This window comes from Eptatretus burgeri, chromosome 1, assembly GCF_056783735.1.
Source record: "Eptatretus burgeri isolate ZD-2024b chromosome 1, Ebu_testis_v1, whole genome shotgun sequence".
NCBI classification, from domain to species: Eukaryota; Metazoa; Chordata; class Myxini; order Myxiniformes; family Myxinidae; genus Eptatretus; species Eptatretus burgeri.
The window spans coordinates 142,782,988-142,802,306 of record NC_140961.1 but is presented as its reverse complement, the minus strand read 5'-3'; the positions used below and the strand labels follow the sequence as shown (position 1 = coordinate 142,802,306).

General features: G+C 42.4%; 1 protein-coding gene across 1 annotated transcript in view; it reads right to left on the bottom strand.

The window, feature by feature from the left end:
• LOC147035654 (uncharacterized) overlaps positions 1-19,319 on the bottom strand; it is an 89,571-nt gene that overhangs the window by 55,023 nt on the left and 15,229 nt on the right. Inside the window, exon 4 of the mRNA XM_085846002.1 lies at positions 5,608-5,722. Within this exon, the coding sequence (XP_085702128.1) occupies positions 5,608-5,722 (115 nt within the window). The remainder of the gene's footprint in view (positions 1-5,607; positions 5,723-19,319) is intronic.

Sequence of the window (19,319 nt, the reverse complement as noted above, 5' to 3'; positions counted from 1 at the left end):
CCTCACCACGATCGTGCCAATCGGCCCCCCGCGTGGGATAGGGTTGTTCGCCAAATTCGACCTACCTAAGTACCCACACGGAGGGTAGACCGGGCGATCGCACCTCGCCGCAGGTCGACTTCGGACACGGGCTACTTTAAGCGACCCGTTCCGTACTATCGGGATAACCGAGTGGTGTTATATCGTCGACCTCGACGGTTCCGATTAATTGTCGGGCGTATTTCGCCCCTACCAACCCTTTACGTGAAGTAAGATGGGGATTCAATTAAAGAAAAGACGAAGCGAAACGGGAAAAACAGTTCAACATAATTCACATTTATTCCGTGGCAAACGGAAAGCACACATATACAATTACAACAATTATGCACCAAAAGCAAATGTAAAAGAAACATAACAATTTTACACCAAAAGCAATTGCAACAAAAGAAACACAATGCAGATCTATTACCGACTACGCGAGCACACGGCAACACTTACACAGTTTTACTTTACAGACGGCGCCGACAACACATATACTCAAAAGCAAAAGAAAAGGACCACCCTCGAATACAAGGGGGCAGACGTGGTCTGTGGGCGCGAGACCGGGCAGAGCCTACCCGCCTTGTGATGAGCTGCAAAATGGCGGCGGCGCCCCGACTCCGCGCTCCTCCACGGGCCTCGCTGGCACTGCCTGGAATGGGGTGGGAACGGGGCCCCCTTTTCGCACTATCTCAGCGCGGGGGGGAAACAGGGGGGGTTGTTCATGCTCTGGGGAAAGAGGATAGCTGGCTTGCTTGGGTCCCGCGACGAGCGACTCCACTGCGCCCTCGACGCGTTCCCGGCTTCTCCTCTCTGCAGCTCCCCGACAGACTCCGAACCCCGACAGACCAACTCTCCTCCAGACCCGTCTTGACTGCTGCTGCCACACTTCGCCGCCGCCGCCACAACTCGCCCGAGCCCGAAACAGAAACTCTCTCCAACTCGAGCCCGAAACAGAAACTCTTCTCTCACTCGAGCCCGAAACAGAAACTCTTCTCTCCTCGAGCCCCAAACAGAAACTCTTCTCTCCCTCGATTCGCCCTGCGCTCGGTGATAGGACGGAAGAGAAGTGGGCGTGAATCATTCCTGATCCGACTTCCCCGGAAAGGCCGCTTTTTGCACCCGCTGCTCGGCGCACGCCCTGTACGAGTCCAGGATAGCCTGACGCTCGGCGTTCACAAGCGGCGCGGGAATGGCCGCAGAAGGAGGAGAGGTGAAGGTGGTGGAGGGTTTATTGTGGCGGTGATGGCCATGACGACGCTTGGAATGGCGGTGATGCGATGGTTGCGAGAGCGAGTTGTGAAGGTAAAGGCCGTGGCTGTTGGCGTTGTTGTTGTTGTGAAGCGGCGTTGCGGTTGGTGGTTGTTGTGTGATGTCGGTTGAGACGTGGTTGGTTCAAAATAAAGATAGAACAGAAAAACGGCTATCTTAAGGGATCGCAGCCCGAATGAATGACATTTATTCCCTCTAAACAACGGGTTTGGGCTAACTACACATGTACTTACAGAGATATCTCACCTACGGGACCTGAATGGTGGTTTGCGAATTTCCTCAACCACAAGCATACACATATACATTATGTACATATACATATACATAACATATATATTGTTGCGGATCTGGAAGCCATGAGCACTCAACATACAGGTCCTATAGCTCAGCTATTTTGATAAGTAATTGTGGATAGATAGCTCCCCGTCCCTTGTGTAATGGGTAATTAAATGTTCATGCGCTGCGGAGTTATTTTGATAGTCAGGGTTTCTTTTATTTTAAATCAACTATAACTACAAAAACAGCAGCATCACCCTCACCTTCACCTCGCTTCCTCACATCGACGCCATGGCCTACGTGCATGTCGGCACGTACGTGGGCGGGGTCCAATGTGCCAGGTGGGGTTTCTTTGGGGCATTGGCATCTTGGATTTCGCTCCAAATACAGGCATGGCACCCCTCTCAGCCAATCGGAGGTGTGCGAGCGAGATGGCCATCGGGCAGCCAATGAGAGAGGGCCACGTCTGAACGGACGGCGTGTGAGAGAAAGAAAGGAAAGAAAAGCGGAGGATAAGTACGGCGGATCTGCTGGAAAAAGAGGAGAGTTTTGATTGTCGGGACGAGCGCTGAGCGGAGCTCTGGACTTTGATCGCTCTCGCTGGTGCCTGGTTCTTCGGGCCGTTTCCTCGAGCGAGTGTTCTGGGCTCTGCTCGTCCCGTCGCTGGCGCCTGGGTCTTCGGACCGCATCTCGACACTGGTCTGGTTCGCTCGTGTCAGCCAAACCACACGAGGTGGACAGGTCCATGTCCTTCCGGGTATCTGTGTGTGTGTGTGTGTGTGTCTGTCGGTGGGCCCGTCTTTAAGTAGTAAATTGTTAAGTGCTTGCTCGTTGTACATTGCATTTCCTTATAGTCGGATAACTCTGCTCCTTGCGTGCTCCCCACTTCCCCCCTTTATAAATAAATCCATGTGTTAAATGTATCAGCTCGTTTTTGTGGTTCTTTAATTGGTTTAACGTGGTGCGTGTTGGGAGAATTAAAGAAGGCCGTTGTTGCTGTAGTTGTGTGCATTTGGGACCGATGGAAGCTTGGTGACCATCCGCTCGGGTCACGCATGGGTCGAGCGCGCATACGGCTCATCCCGTACGGGTGCCGTCGAGGGTGTGAATACTCGGTAGTTCGTCATGTGGATCTCGAGGTATTTTGAAGATTGGCAAATAACCCTGTACCACGTGGTGGAATTATTGACGATTCACGGTCCGGTAAGGGACCTGTACCCACAGAGTTTTCCAAAAGGTACGATATAGATTCCGGGTGTTCGGTAGAGTCGACTCTACTGCGGTAGAGTCGAAAAAAAATCCAATTGTTGAGCGTAAACGTCTACTTTCAATAGTGGAGATGCAGCAATTTAAATCGTTGAGTGGCAGCCTATGAATAGCAAACCCTACGTCACCGGCAAAGATAAACTGCCGCACGATATGGATAAGTTAGGCTATCGTTGGGCATAGTTTGTGAACGCCGGATTCATGATAATTATTCGTTGGTATATCGTATCTATAAGTAATCAAAGCGCTCTATGCACATTATTAGTTCATTGTGCATTTGTCCAACCCGTTATGAATAGACCTAAATCGTAAAAACAAGCTATAGCTCATTGTTGAAAAAGCCCATTAAAAAATTAGCCGCGAAGAACTTCGAACAATGGTGAAAAGATGTCTCCTACCCGTGGACATGCGGACGCAAGGACGATCCATCATAACCCACACCCTCCCCCTCACACTCACCTACTACTGCCAACATGAACAAACTACTACTAATACTAATACTAATACTGATACTGATACTGATATTGTTACTGCTGACCTGGAAATCGACTCAAAAAGGACTCGAAAACACTGTTGGGTTCCCCTTTTATGAACACCATTTTTATATACCAATTCCCAAAACCGCTGGGAACACGTCTTTATATGGCAGTTGTAAGTTAGAAACACGTTCATTTTTTTTTTGTCGACCGGAAGACGTCATTGGAATACGTCTACATACGTCGATGTGTGTTGGGACTACGTAAAGAATTGGTTCAAAGCACGTCAAACATAAGTTAGAAATAAGTTTCGCGTAAAAAAGACATTACCGCGACGTGTTTCGACTTATGAGTAGCTTTTAAGTAGCCTCTGTGGACGTGTGTAAGCGTCCACATATCGTGTGTAAAACTTATCCCCATCGCATGCGGAACGTATGTCATACGCCGAGTACGTCCAAAAATTTTGAACATGTTTAAAATTTCTTGACGTACTCTACTTACTATGACGTAAGATAGCGTACTTTAGCGTTCTACTCACGTATACCAAACTTACTCATACCGTATTTGACGTGCCCCAACGTTTTAGACACATTTTTCTTAGGTCGGCATACGCTGGCAAGATCGCCAAGGTGTGACCGCGATGTTGTCACTTCCATTTCTACCGCAGTTATGATTCGAATCGTTGTGCGTCAGCCTTTTAATAGGCTACGTCACGACATCGTCGGCGATGCGTGCAACGCGCTATGCCTAGGTTAGACTATCGTTGGACATCGGTTGTGTAGGCCGACAACAGCTTCAGCATTCGTTGGTATAAGTTATCTATAACACAACGAAACGTTCTGTGTCCGTTACCAATGCGTTATGCATACGACCAAGTCGCTATGAATACGCCCGAATCTTAAAAAAAAAAACATCAAAAGTTCAACGTAAGCCAGCGTTTTACATACATTTTAATACGTTGCCATCGCTGGCTAAAACGTCAAGGTGTGACCGGGCCTTAACATATAGTGAACCTTATTCTATTTGTCACTTATAATCCTACCCATTCCTATAGTGAAAAATGCATATTTCTGAAGATCGGTAAGGTCCGAAGTTTTGGGGGTCATGGCAATCGGTCAAAATTACAAATTTTCCATTAACACTAAAACATGGTTACGAAAATACAACTTTATGGGAAAACGGCTGGCTTAAACACTGTCAAATTAGCCTCAGCTAATTTTGAGTTCATGTAAATACATGTAAACATACATATATATATATATATATATATATATATATATATATATATATATATATATATATATATATATATATATATATATATATATATATATATCTTCTTCTTCTTTTGGCTGCTCCCTTTCGGGGTCGCCACAGCGGATCATCCGTATGATCCGCATAGTGATTTGGCACATGTTTTACGCCGGATGCCCTTCCTGACGCAACCCTGGTCGCCTCTTACGACACAGGGATATGGTACACCTATTTTAACCAGGGTATACACCGGCCCAGTACACTGGTACTCATTTTGCCGACCTTGGAAGGATGACAGGCTGAGTCGACCCCCTGGTGTATTAATTCAGTGGCCCAACGGGGCTTGAACTCAGGACCTTTTGGATCCCAAGCCGCTGCCCTAACCACTGCGCCAACACCAGGCTATATATGTATATATATATATATATATATATATATATATATATATATATATATATATATATATATATATATATATATATGTATATATATATATATATATATGTATATATATATATATATATATATATATATATATATATATATATATATGTGTATATATATATATATATATATATATATATATATATATATATATATATATATATATATATATATATATACACACACACATATAAACACACACACACACACACACACACACACACACACACACACACACACACACACACACACACACACACACACACACACACATACCAAACAAACACATACACAATGTCTTTCCATCAACTCAAAATTAGCCTCGTGTTTAAAGTTGAGGTGACTGGCTTAAGATCTTTGGGTCTTGAGTTCAAGCCCCTGTCACACTGTTGAATTAACACCAGGGAGTTCGACTCTGCCTGTCATCCTTCTGAGGTTGGCAAAATGAAGACCAGCTTACTGGTAACGGGAGCATTGCATCAGTGGCACAGCTGCTGCTGCCAGACAGAAAATGATGCAGAAAAGCAACCAACGGCTGCATGCAACTAAATAAATAATAACCTAAAATTATTGGCTTTCCTCATTTCCTGACAGATTTTACCTCGTGATGTCTTGGCTCACAAGCAGATGGTGTCAAATAATTTCGTTTCTGGAAGGGGCTTGTGCTGTCATCTTGCTTGTAACTGTGGGCCAGCTGTGCACTTGGGAGTTTCTCCCTGGAACATGAAACACACATTTCATTACAATACACTTGACTTGGATTATCATGTGCCACAATGTGTTTTATCAACAAAATCACTTGTAATAAAATGAGCATTTTTGCCGTTATTGGTAAAACTTATGGAAGGATGGTATGCATCACACATCAGGATCTGATTTGGCCCAGAGCAGATTAGGCTCAGGGTACATTTGAATGAGGCTGGGGCTGCAGCTGAGAGGATGTCTGGAGTGACCAGGCATCGCTGATTAAAGACCACAGGGATAGTCGGGGTGGGGGAAACTGCACCTGCCGTACAATGAGCCAAGGGTCCAGCAAGCCATACTCAGTGTGGTGAAATAACAACCTTCTGCCATGGCAACAATGTAGAACAAAACTATGCTAGTTAGCTGGCAGAGTGCTTGCCTCGTGAAGCAAAGTTGAAGACTTTGAATCCTGTCGACATGATATTTTATTCCTCGTGTCTTTATGCCCTTAAAATTGTGCAAGTATTGACTACTCCATGAGTCTCCAACATTGTCGAAGCAATATGCGAGTCATTAATATGTAACCTGGATTTTTATTTATTTATTTTGTGTATGTTCCTTTTTGCATAGACACTCATGTTTGAGTAGACACTCAAAAAGGTACACCTGAAAAAAAATTATAACACCCATAATCACGTGTCTCCTGCTTTTATGTCAGTGCTGAAAATCAAGGTGGCAGCAAGGAGTGCGAACAAAGCGGATGGAACCAGTGGGCAATTATTAAATTTATCGCCAAATAATACATTGAACCCGATCAAATATAGACGATTGGCCACACGGTTTGGTGATGTGGTGTAAAATAACTCAATTTCCACGAGTGGGATCAGCATACCAAAGGAGAATCATTAATTTCGTATATACGGAGGAAGAACATTGAATGATTCACTGAAACATTCGAATGGACTCCACTGAAACAGAAGCCCGAAGAAATTCTTCTTATATACAATTTGACATTCCAAAGAATGGGACGGTGAGGCAGTTGGCAACAACTACAGGGTTAGCTGATAAGCATTAGGCAAAATAACTCAAAACTGCACTACGTGTTCACTTTGGGTGGAAGGGAGAGAATGACACAATCATGGCAAAGGTTTGCAGTGTTATCAACCAGGTCACCCTGTTTCATGGTAAGACATTCCTTATATCAATATGTAGGTCAAAAGACTCTTGGGTAAAGGGAAACATAACTGACAACCAATCCGACTGTAGTACAAAAATTAAATTTATAAAGTACCGGCAATAATTATCATTGAGAGTGCATGAATATAACTATTTTTCTTCCACAGTGATGATTGCTGGTCAAGGACATCCTTGTGAAAGAGCATCTTTGGGGGGCATGAAAAGTTTTGAGGGATACAGCCATGAAGAACAAGGTCTTGCACTGACTATGTAGATATCGACACTAATAAAAGGCCGTGTGTGTGTCAGCGTGTGTCTCCTCCATAACTCCAAAACTATAAAACCTAGCAGCCTGAAATTTCACATGCACACCAAGAAAACTCCAAGGAAGTGCAAGAGTGAAAATTGGGTGTTTGGGTGAATTAAAACACCCCTTTTGAAGATCATTTTGGGAGAGCTCATCACAAAAAAGCAAAATAAGCCTTCCAAGATGGCGGCACGCCGTCTTGGTCAGCCCTCTGTGGTTGCTGGAGTCTTCAGCCACAATTTTGTTCGGCCAATTCCAGCATACCTCGATTTGGAAACACGATCTACTCTCACGGACCAATTCAAGTATATAATCGAAATAATATGTCGGATTTGAGAATTGGATCTGGTGAACAAAGTCAGTGTTGAAATCTGGAGTGAAATCCGAAAATTTTAACAAATTTATTTATTTAAGCAAAGCATTAAACTTAACTTTTTCTACTGTTCGGACGATTATATTGAGTGAAGAAAAAATTATGGAATGTGCAGAAAGTATAAATTCATTGAGTGAAACGCCGTGCTTCATAACCTGCTTTTGCAATCCATGACTGCACAGTCCACAGGGGTCCTTTTTTCAGCAACGCCAATAAGGTCGATAGATCAGGTTCTCCAACGAAGGTTTCCATTCAAGCCATGACACACCGCCATACTGGCCGGGATAATGATTCACGCGCATGCACAGAGCCGTACATGGTAAAACCACAACAACAACATTAATGGCGTAATTGCCTCTTGTGACTTCCTACTGGTTACTGAAAGAACATGAACATGGACGACAAATGAAACTTGTAAGTCTCAACTACGAATGAAAAAATCACGAACACAGTATAACGATTATGCAGGGAACGGTATGTTGAGATAGATACTACATATCTGCAATGTGGGCTATTAGAGTGACACAAAATTGTGAGCATGAAAGTTATCTTGTCTTCCATTCATCTCCATGAGCCACTCATCACTGCACTGCTACGCAGGAGGGCGGCGTGGGCGGAAAGACCTCCTCATTGAAGGTGGAGAGTAAGACTTCTTCGAACTGATCGGTTCAGCAGACGAAATGCCAGTGTGTGTGTCTGGTGGACTGACAATAGCCTCGGATGGTGTGGGCAGCATAATCGATTCCGACAGGGTATGACCCGTTGTATCTCGTGAGACTTCTTGTTGGGAAATGGTCCCTTGGCTGGGCACAATGGAGCCAGTTGTGACCTGTGAAAGATGGTGGGGCAAGGTCAGTTCAGAATCGGACTCGGATCCTGAAGTTGATTATTGGCCTCTAACAGCGCCATACTGGACCTGACCCACTATTGTAGGCACAACAAGATAGCAGTCACATACTCAAACGTCGTAGGTTTTGCTGCGAAGCTGTGAACTGGTAAACTTTCTGAGTTGGCACCATCCATCGTCATGAGAAATATGTCACCATATACTTGTCACGAGCTTTGCATTTGTCTCTGTCACCCTTAAGGAAAACGAGGTCACCAATGTAGAAACGGGTAGTGGCAGTTGTGGTGGAATGGCCGCAATATTTCGCCCGAGTGCTTGAGGCATGATTTTCCTTCCTGCTCATATTCTGATTGAAAATTAGCTGTCTATCTGACACCGGTAACTGCTCGCCAGTGAGTTGGTCTTAATGTGTCCAGACCTCCCTAGCGGAGACGGAGATGTATATGTATATATATATATATATATATATATATATATATATATATATATATATATATATATATATATATATATATATATATATATATATATATATATATATATATATATATATTGTTTTTGGCCCTCTCTCAATGGTGAGGAATCACTTTAAAATTCAAATAATTCTCGTATCCAGATACAGATTTGGATCTTCACCAAACTCGAATTAATATGTCCTCGTCACACAGCCAACCTGCCAACCAAGTTTCAAACAAATCCATCCTCAACTTTTTGAGATATCCTGCACACAAATATACAGACAGACAAACAAGAAAAAGACATCATGCATAGCACGATAGTTACAAAATCCACCCACCTCTCCAAAGATTGCCATGGATACATCAAATTGTCCATTTTATCTAGATATTACTAAAACTCTCATCTTGTATGTATGTATGTTCCTGAAATACAGCCAAAACAGTACACGATAGCACGGAAATTTTAAGGCCACCTTACTCACTATTCGCCTGCAATGTGCAGTATCAAGTTTCGTTCAAATCGGGCAACGAAAAAAATATTTAAAAAAGCAATCCCTGATTAAGTCAAGTACTCTTCGGGAGTACTTGAGCAATGCAAACAACCTCAGCGGTATAGTTCGCTGGAGCTATCTTTTTTTCTTGAAATGATTTTTTTCATCAACCGCTGTCACAACGGGAACCCAACAGGTTCACGGGTCATCTAGTTAAGATTAAAATTGATAATCTTAATCAAAGCTCAGGTAAATCGGTTGAAAATTTATTATTTTTAAGATTGAAATTGATGATTTTAAAAGTTTGAACTCGAGTTGTCCTTTGACCTTTTGACCTCAAATAGTTGGTTTCCCAATTCAGTGACGCAATATGCAAATGCTGTTTAAATTTCAAGTCAATCGGACGAAAAATGACAATTTTAGAAATTTGACTTCGATGACCTTTGATCTCAAAATCAATCGGCTTCTGAGTTGAGACTACTTCTCCAACTAAGTAAAGTTTCATGATGATCAGTTTAGAATTGTGACCTGTAGGTGATTGACAAACAAAAAAGAAAAAGACGTCGTGCCGAGCAAGAAACTTGCAAAATCCATCAAACAAATTTGACCTCCAAAATAATTAATTGGTGGTTGAATATGCAACTCCTCTTCAAATATGCAACTCCTCTTCAAATATGCAACTCATCTTCAAATTTCAAGTCAATTGGATGAAAATTGACAATTTTAGAAATCTGGCCTTTGTTGACCTCAAAAATAATTGGCTTGTTGAATTCAGTGACCTGATATGCAAATGGTCTTCAAATTTCAAGTCAAATGGGATGAGAATTGAGGATTTTAGAAATACCACCTTAGTTGTTGACCTTGGACCTATGTTCACCTTTTGGTCTATGTTTACCTCAAAAATAATTGGCTACTTGAATCCAGTGACCTAAAATATAAATCCTCTTCAAATTTCCAGTCAATTGGATGGAAATTGAGGATTTTAGAAATCTCACCCAAGTTGTTGACCTCAAAAATAATTGGTGGTTGAATTCAGGAAGCTGATATGAAAATCCTGTTCAAATTTATAGTCAATCGGATGAAAAGTGAGGATTTCAGAAATTTGATGATTTTGTTGACCTTTGGCCTATGTTGACCTTTTGACCTAAAAAAACAACAATAGGCTTCTTGCTTATGACAAACTCTACCATGTGGCGAAGTTTTGTGAAGATCTGTTTGAAATTGTGACCTGTAGGCGATTGATAAATAAACAGACAAACAAGAAAAAGACATCATGCAGAGCAGAGCAAGAAAAAGACGTCGTGCAGAGTACAATACTTGCAAAATCCATCCCCTCTCAAAGGTTGCCATGGATACATCAAATTGTACATTTCATTAAGATTAAAATTGACAATCTTAATCAAAGCTCAGGTCAATCGGATGAAAATTGATTATTTTTCAGATTGAAATTGATGATTTTAGAAGTTTGACCTTGAGATGACCTTTGACCTTTTGACATCAAAAATAGTTGTTTTCCAAATTCAGTGATGCACTATGCAATTGCTGTTTAATTATTCAAGTCAATCGGATGAAAAAATGATGATTTTTCGAAGTTTGACCTCAAGATTATCTTTGATCTTTGACCTCGAAATCAATAGACTTCTCAGGTGAGACGACCTCGACAACTTGGTAAAGTTTCATGACGATCGGTTTGGAATTGTGACCTGTAGGCGATTGACAGGCAGACAGGCAGACAGAATAACAAAATCGACTGACCAATATACTTGAAAAATCTTCAATCAAGTAACAGACAGACAAACAAATTCTTCGATTTTTCAAGTAACCAACAGACAAACCAACAGACAGACAGACAGGGGTGACAACATAAACCTCCTTCCACCTTCAGTGGCGGATGTAAAAAAATTAAAACTAAAATATATCGATGCGGACACCGACACCCAGATGCACAGATAGACAGACAGACTGGCATTACAATAGTCTTGCAACCTCTTTGGGGCAAAACTAGTTACTAACACACAAAAAAATAAAAGCGCAATAATGCAGCAAACGTGAGTATCAGCATCTGGCCAATGTAATGAGAACGTTCCAGGGCGTTCATACAAGTAACAAGAGAAATACGAAATATTACTGCAGAAGTTGTCCCGCACCCAACTCGCCTCTCCTTGCCCTCGAGTCCACTGCCCTTCCTGCGGAAGCAATGGATTTAGGGATTTCCCTCAAGCTGCTCTGGAAACAGTCACGTAGAATCCTCGCGCCGTGCAACGATGTCAGCGAGGCCAGTTCTTGCTCACTCTAATCAAAACCCACACGCGGTCTTATGAACCCAATATTTCATCGAAAAATGGACAATGGCTTGGGATTGGTGCTCGAGAGGCAAAAACAGAACATTTACACCTTCATTCACAATGCGTCCAATGATGTGCTTGTTTTGGAAAAGTTAATGTCACATGCCTACCCTTCAAAAATGACACCGCGAGATCTTTAACGTCCACCATATAATGTGAACAGATTCGTATGTCATCAAGTGAACAGCTACATTAGAAGCCACTGTAAACCAGTGTCAAAATTCCAATTAAAGCCAAAAAAATTCTAACAGAATCACCCACATTATTATGCAACTTTCTGGATAGGAAACGGAAATTTAATTACAGCATTTACTGCTATTAAAGGAAACTTGAAAACAGGAAGAGGCCTTGTGGGCATTGGTACTTGTGCGGTGTTCCAATTCCATTTTTATGTTTACTTAAACGTTTACAGAGGTTAGAATACTGACTTGGGGAGCGTTTGTCATTGAGCCATCTCGTTTATGTTTCATTTCCAGCAGAGTTGGATTCAACTAATATTTCAGCTCTTTGATGAGCCTCGATCGAGATAAAGAAAGCCATTCTGATACAGTGCCAGCAGGGGGTGCACCATCTCAGATCATCCTGTTCTTTGAAGTGCAAGTGGGAAGTGGAGGCAAGAGGATTGAAAGTGAATACAGGGAAAACTAGAAGGGCAATTGGTAAAGTGCATACCTCCGTCACGCAATGCCTGATCCGGGAGAACGTATCGGACCCGATACATTTTTGAAATATTCTTGCTATATGTAGGTTTTGGCCCTATCTCCCAATGGTGAAGAATCACTTTAAAAAGTAAATAATTATTGTAACCAGATGCGGATTCCGATCTTCACCAAAATCGAACCAATTCGTCCTTGCAACACACCCAATCTGTCCACAAATTTCGTCTGAATCCGTCTACAACTTTTTGAGATATTGTGCTATGTATCATTTTTGGCCCTGCCTCTCAATGGTGAAGAATCACATAAAAAATTATAGTATCCAGATCCAAATTCCGATCTTATGCCTGGTGTTGGCTTAATGGTTATGGTGGTGGGCTTGGGATCTTAGGATCCTGAGTTAAAATCCCACTCGGCTGTTGAATTAATATCAGGTGGGGTTGACTCTGCCTGTCATCCCTCCGACGTCAGCAAAATGAGTGCCAGCTTGCTGGTATCCTGTGTCGGAGTGACGACCCGTCCAGGATTGTGCCCAATAGCCCAGGAGACTGCTTCGGCAGCACCAATGCTCTGCACAGAGTATGGTCCCAATGGATGGATGGATTCGGATCTTCACCAAAATTGAATCATTTCCTCTGTGTCACACCAACATGTCCACCAAGTTTCGTCCGAATCCAATCACAACTTTTTTCAGATATTATGTTACATATCGTTTTTGACCCTATTTCTCAATGGTGAAGAATCACTTTAAAAATTCTAATAGTTGGATCCGGATCCACATCTTCACTAAAATGTCATCAGTTTGTCGTTGTCACACCAAGTTGTCCACCAAATTTCATCCAAATCCGTCCACAACTTTTTGAGATATCCTGCACACAAACAAACAGACAGGGTGAAAACATAACCTCCTTCCCCCTTCGGTGGCGGAGGTAACAAAAGTGCTTATTAGGGAGGAAGAGTGGAAAAAAGAGGGAGGTGGCCTTGTACTGTCAGTAAAAAAGGTGTAAGTAGCAATTCAGTATTGTGTAAAAACTGCAACTGCTGTTTGCACAAGAGGTGTCGTGGCATCAGGGGTAGACTGCAGCTGGTACCTGACTTCAAATGTGCTGTTTGCGCAGGTAAACAAGTGACTCCAGTTACAGCGGAAAGGTTAGTTTTAGGGGATATGTCCCTGGAATGTGAAGATAAATTTTGTTACCTTGGTGATATGGTTAGCGCAGGTGGTGGTGTCGAGGCAGCAGTGAATGTAAGAATTAGAAGTGGCTGGAGGAAGTTTAGGGAGTTGTTACCCCTATTGACCTCAAGAGGGACCTCTCTCTAATTAAAGGGAAAACTTTATGCGGCTTGCATTAGAAGCGTGATGTTTTATGGCAGTGAAACATGGGTGATCAAAAGGGAAACATGGGTGAGGTTGAACGGAGGTATGAACGAAATGAAATGAGAATGGTGAGGTGGGTGTGTGATGTGACACGGAAGGATAGGAAACCAAATGTGGAATTAAGAGATAGGTTTGGTATAGAAAGCGTTCGTGAGGTTATGTGTAGGGATAGGTTGAGATGGTTCGGACATGTGGAAAGGATGTGGGCAGATAGTTGTGTGAAGAGGTGTATAAATATGAATGTGAATGGAAGGAGAGCTGGAGACCGTCCGAGGAGAGCATGGGATGTGTTGCTGAGAGACGATCTTGGAGTTCAAGGCCTAACAAGATGGCTAGCAAGGGATTGCGCAACCTGGAAAGCAGTCATTAGATGAATCATGGCTTACACCGCCTTAAGAAAGTATTCACACCCCTCGACTTTTGTCACATTTTGTTGTCGCAGCCTGAATTTAAAACGGATTAAATTTAAATTGTTTTGTCACCGATCGACACAAAATACCCCATAATGACAAAGTGAAAACATGTTTTTAGAAATTTTTATAGATCAATTGGAAATGAAAAGCTGAAATGTCTTCATTCAATAAGTATTCAACCCCTGAGTCAATACTTTGTAGAAGCACCTTTGCAGCGATGACAACTTTGAGTCTTCTTGGGTATGTCTGTATCAGCTTTGCACATCTGGATTTGCGGATTTTCTCCCATTCTTCCTTGCAGATTTACTCAAGCTCTGTTAACTTGGTTGGGAAGTGTCGGTGAACAGCAATCTTCAAGTCTTTCCACAGATCCTCGGTGGGATTCAAGTCTGGGCTTTGGCTAGGCCACTCAAGGACTTTTCATGTTCTTGTTCTGAAGCCATTGCAGTGTTGTTTGGCTGAATGCTTGGGGTCATTGTATTGTTTGAACGTAAATCTTCACCACATTTGAAGGTCATTTGCACTCTGAAGCAGGTTCTCCTCAAGAGTTTGCCTGTAGTTGGCTCCATTCATTGTTCCCTCCATCCATACAAGTCTCCATTTCCTGCCGCTGAAAAGTATCCCCAAAGCATGACACTGCCGTGACCATGCTTCATTGTAGGGATGGTGTTAGATGGGTGATGAGCTGTGCTCGCTTTTCACCAGACGCAACACTTTGCATTCAGGCCAAAGAGTTCAATTTTCGTTTCATCAGCCCACAGAATCTCTTGCTTCAAGCTTTTGGATTCTTTCACGTTCCTTGTTGCAAACTCAAGGTGTGCTGTCATGTGCCTTTATCTCAGGAGTGGCTTCTGTCTGGTCACTCTCCCATAAAGCCTAGATTTGTGAAATGTTGCAGAGACTGTTGTCCTTCCAGCAGGTTCTCCATTCTCAGCCAATGAACTCTGTAGAGTGGTCATGGGGTTCTTGGTCACATCCCTGACCAAGGTCCTTCTTGCCCAGTTGCTCAGTTTGGTTGGAGAGCCAGCTCTCGTAACAGTCTGGGTAGTTACATATCCTTTCCATTTCCTAATGATGGAGCGCACTGTGCTATTGGGAACTCGAAACACTCTAGAAATAGCTTTATTCCCTTCCTCAGATCCATGCCTCCTCACAATTCTATCTCTGAGTTCTATGGATAGTTCTTCCTCGAGTTTCTGCTGTAATATGCACTGTCAACTGTGGGACCTCATACAGAAAGATGTGTTTCTTTCAAAATCACGTCTAATCAATTGAATTGGATACAGGTGGACTCCAATCAAGTTGTAGAGACACGTCAAGGATGATCAAAGGAAACCTGAACTCAGTTTGGAGAGTCATAGCAAGGGGGTTGAATACTTATTGATTCAATACATTTCAGCTTTTCATTTTTAATTAATTTGTAAAAAATTCGAAAAACACGTTTTCACTTTGTCATTATGGGCTATTTTGTGTATATGGGTGACAACAATTTTTTTAATGTACTCCATTTTTAATTCAGGCTGCAACACAACAAAATGTGAAAAAGTCAAGGGGTGCGAAAACTTTCTGAAGGTGCTGAATACATTCGAGCATGGAAACGGCCGTAAAACGATGACGATGATGATGAGTACTGCAGTCAGTTGTCAACCCAACACCCACACCATTTGTTGGCATTTCAATTGCAGCCTCGAGTCAAATTCAATACCACCCATATTTAATGCATCACAGCAAAGCTCCGAGAAGCGTACACGCGTGTGGAGCTATTACGTGGTGACAAACAAACAGCCATGAACCTTTCCGAACCCAACCCTATTACTTGCAAGTTGCGGTACTTGTTAGTTTGCCTTTTCATCTCTCTTCATTCACTCACTTATTGTGTCCAATTGTGGTATCACCATCAAGTGCGTTGCCTTTAAAACCTTTGTCCACCTCACTCTTCCATGAGCCGAGATTTGGTGGAAAAAAACCCCCAAAAACCTCTTGATTTAAAATGAAGGATAATGACCACCTCACAGGTCCCTGAACAGATGCAGTAGGTGTCTGCTCAAGCAACTGCAGAGACTGAACATGCAAAAGCAGAGTGGGGGTGGAGGTTGGGGTTGTGGGGGAGGGGAGAAACATAAATCACTTGCTGACATGAGGAAATCATCAAACACATCACATTAATACTGAACCCCTGATCCTCTATAATATGGAGGAACAACCAGCCGATGAGAGTACATTTACAGATGAGGCCACGCGGCCATCATATTGGGACTCACTACTGACCGAAAGTTCCATTGTGAACAATGCAGAAATGTTTTAATACCAGAATCGTTTTGCATTCACCCTTTACATAATAATTGCTGTTTACAAATGAAATATACAATGAATGAACAAATGAATGACAGTGAGCCACACTTTAGATATAACAACTCAGATTCAGCCCTGCCTAAGTAAAGCTACATTTTATCTTGGGTTCCAGTTTTATGTAAGACGTCTAAATTACTTGTGAAATGATTTCCCACAGCCAAAATATTGTTAGTTATTGCACCCAATTGCAACACACACCGACATTGTGCGTGCCACCCTTGCAGTTATGATGCGTACCAAGATGGCAACCAGTGACCTCAGATTTTTTTTTTTAAGCACACCGGCGATCTAGTTATATTTCGATCAGTGCACTGAGCACATCACATTTACAACACGTCGCACCACATTCTGTTGGTGTATTGAAAACACAAGCTGTTCCGACATCCATCACATGCAGGACAAGGAGATGAAGATGGAAGAGTGAACTCACACAAATTACAATCAGGAAACGATTGACAAAGCAACACAGCATATGGGACTTGAACCTGAGAATGCAGCTTCAGAAGATTACACACTCATAAGAGAACATCAAACAGACCATTACATTACAAAGAGACAAAGGGAACAAAAGGAAACTTAGCAGACATTAAGTAACCCTACAAGCAGATTGTACCTTTCGCTTGAAATGAAAAAGTTTTCTCTTTTCTTTCATTCATTGCAATCAATGCAGTTTCCACTGAAGCGTGGTTTCGAGGAGAATGAATGCATTCAATAATTGGTTTCTATAAACTTCCCATCAACGAGCTGGTGAAATTTATTTTGCTGAAGATAAACCGTATGTTACTGTATATCGACACGGGTAGACAAGAATGGTATGACGCTTGGCTTGACAATTATTTATTCTGAAAGATTCACAAACACCTCCGTTACAACCCTTGCAAATGCAATGTGCAGACGATCTCGTTTTTTTTTTGACTTGGTAAAAGTTCCATGCAAAACACTCCCAAAGGGAAAAATATATAAAAATGGCACAATCAATTTCTGCGTCGAATCAACTTCATTAAAATAGCATTTATAATTCAGGAAGGTATCGGAAACCACCATATCGACACCCTGAACGGATATTTGATGCTCACTGCAAAATCTCGATCAATATCCGGCACTGCATGTAAGAAAGCATTCTTAATCCATCATATTCAGGAGAATTTTGTATGAAATGCATTGCAATTAGATCGTGTGTCAAGAATGGAAAACCAATGTCACAGTTTGAGACGAGAGTGCAGCTACACCCACTGTCATGGTGGAAACTGCCGGCAGCACAGTGTGCATGGAAAGTAAAAGTTTATGCCATCCATGTGAAAGAACAAAGGAGGGGATGTTATTTCTACAAACTACAGGCTTCGAGGGTAGGAGGCTTCTGGCTGTTGTGGAAAGGCGACACTATGCCCCCCCCCCCCCGCGCCACTACAGAGAGACACAACTGCACTCTTTTTTCCTCCCCCCAACCACTGTGTAAAGGCGGGAATGCGCCACCTGGCTGCTTCATAAAGGCAAAACTATGTCCCCCGGCCACTGCAGGAAGGCAGCACTACGTCCTACAGCAGCTGAAGAAAGGTGGACTGCGCTGTCTGGCACACTGTGGACTTCTTGTTGGTGCATCATCAGTTCAGTTTGTTCATGAGAATCTAGCTATGCCAAAAGGAGCTGTTATATCCAGTCCAAAGAGAAGGTTTATATCTAAGTGCCCTTCTCACCTGCACAGAATATAATAGATAAAGTTCTTTCGAACCACTGACTCAATGATATGAAAGATCAATACCTTCCGGGTGACGTCGAGAGCTGAAATTTTCTGTGCCGATAGTCATCGGAAGCCGGTACATGGGAATTTTTTTTTTTACAGAATCGTCGGACAACATCCATAAATGAAAATATAAATAAATGAAAAATGAAATGCAGGTGAGTGACCAGGGACAATGGGGAGGCACGGTTCATATGCTTCCACAATGTGTAAGCACACTCTGCTTGAGTATTGTGTGGATATATATATATATATATATATATATATATATATATATATATATATATATATATATATATATATATATATATATATATATATATATATACTAGCTGAAGCACCCGGGAATACCCGGGAAATTTTCCCTATTTTCCTCACGCTAGTTAGACTGAGGCATTAGTTGTATGGAGAAAATTAGGAAGGCTTCTGTTATTCCTCAGATTTATGGAAGGAAGGCTTTATGCTGCCGTAATCCACAGAGAAGTCATAGTTGAAGGCGGCCTTGAGCCAATCAATGTTTCTCGCAGCAGTGGCAACTATCGATGTCCTGCCAAAACCCGGACCGAGAAAGCTGGAACGTGAGTTTTGTGCTTCTCTCGCCCGTCGGTGTGACGCTCTATTTGCAGTTAGGCGATGCGCTCTCTCTCTCTCTGCAGCCGACTCTGCTTGCCTGGCTCGTTCATGAGCAGATATATCAGCAGTTAGATGACTCTCTCTCTCTCTCTCTCTCTCTCTCTCTCTCTCTCTCTCTCTCTCTCTCTCTCTCTCTCCCTCTCTCTCTCTCTCTATCTCTCTCTCTGTCTCTATCTCTGTCTCTCTCTCTCTCTCTCTCTCTCTCTCTCTCTCTCTCTGCAGCCGACTCCGCTTGCCCGGCTCTATCATGAGCAGATCTATCAGCAGTTAGCTGTTGCCGTGCGCGTGCAGTTCAAGAATTCAAATAACAGGAGGAGAATGTGTATGTTTAAAAAGTCAACGAATACGAACATTTTGTACTTCAAAAAAGCCTTTTGTTATGATTAATATGCTGGCGCACTATTCGAAATCCTTTTCTTTTTTAATATATATATATATATATATATTTTTTCATTTTTATGG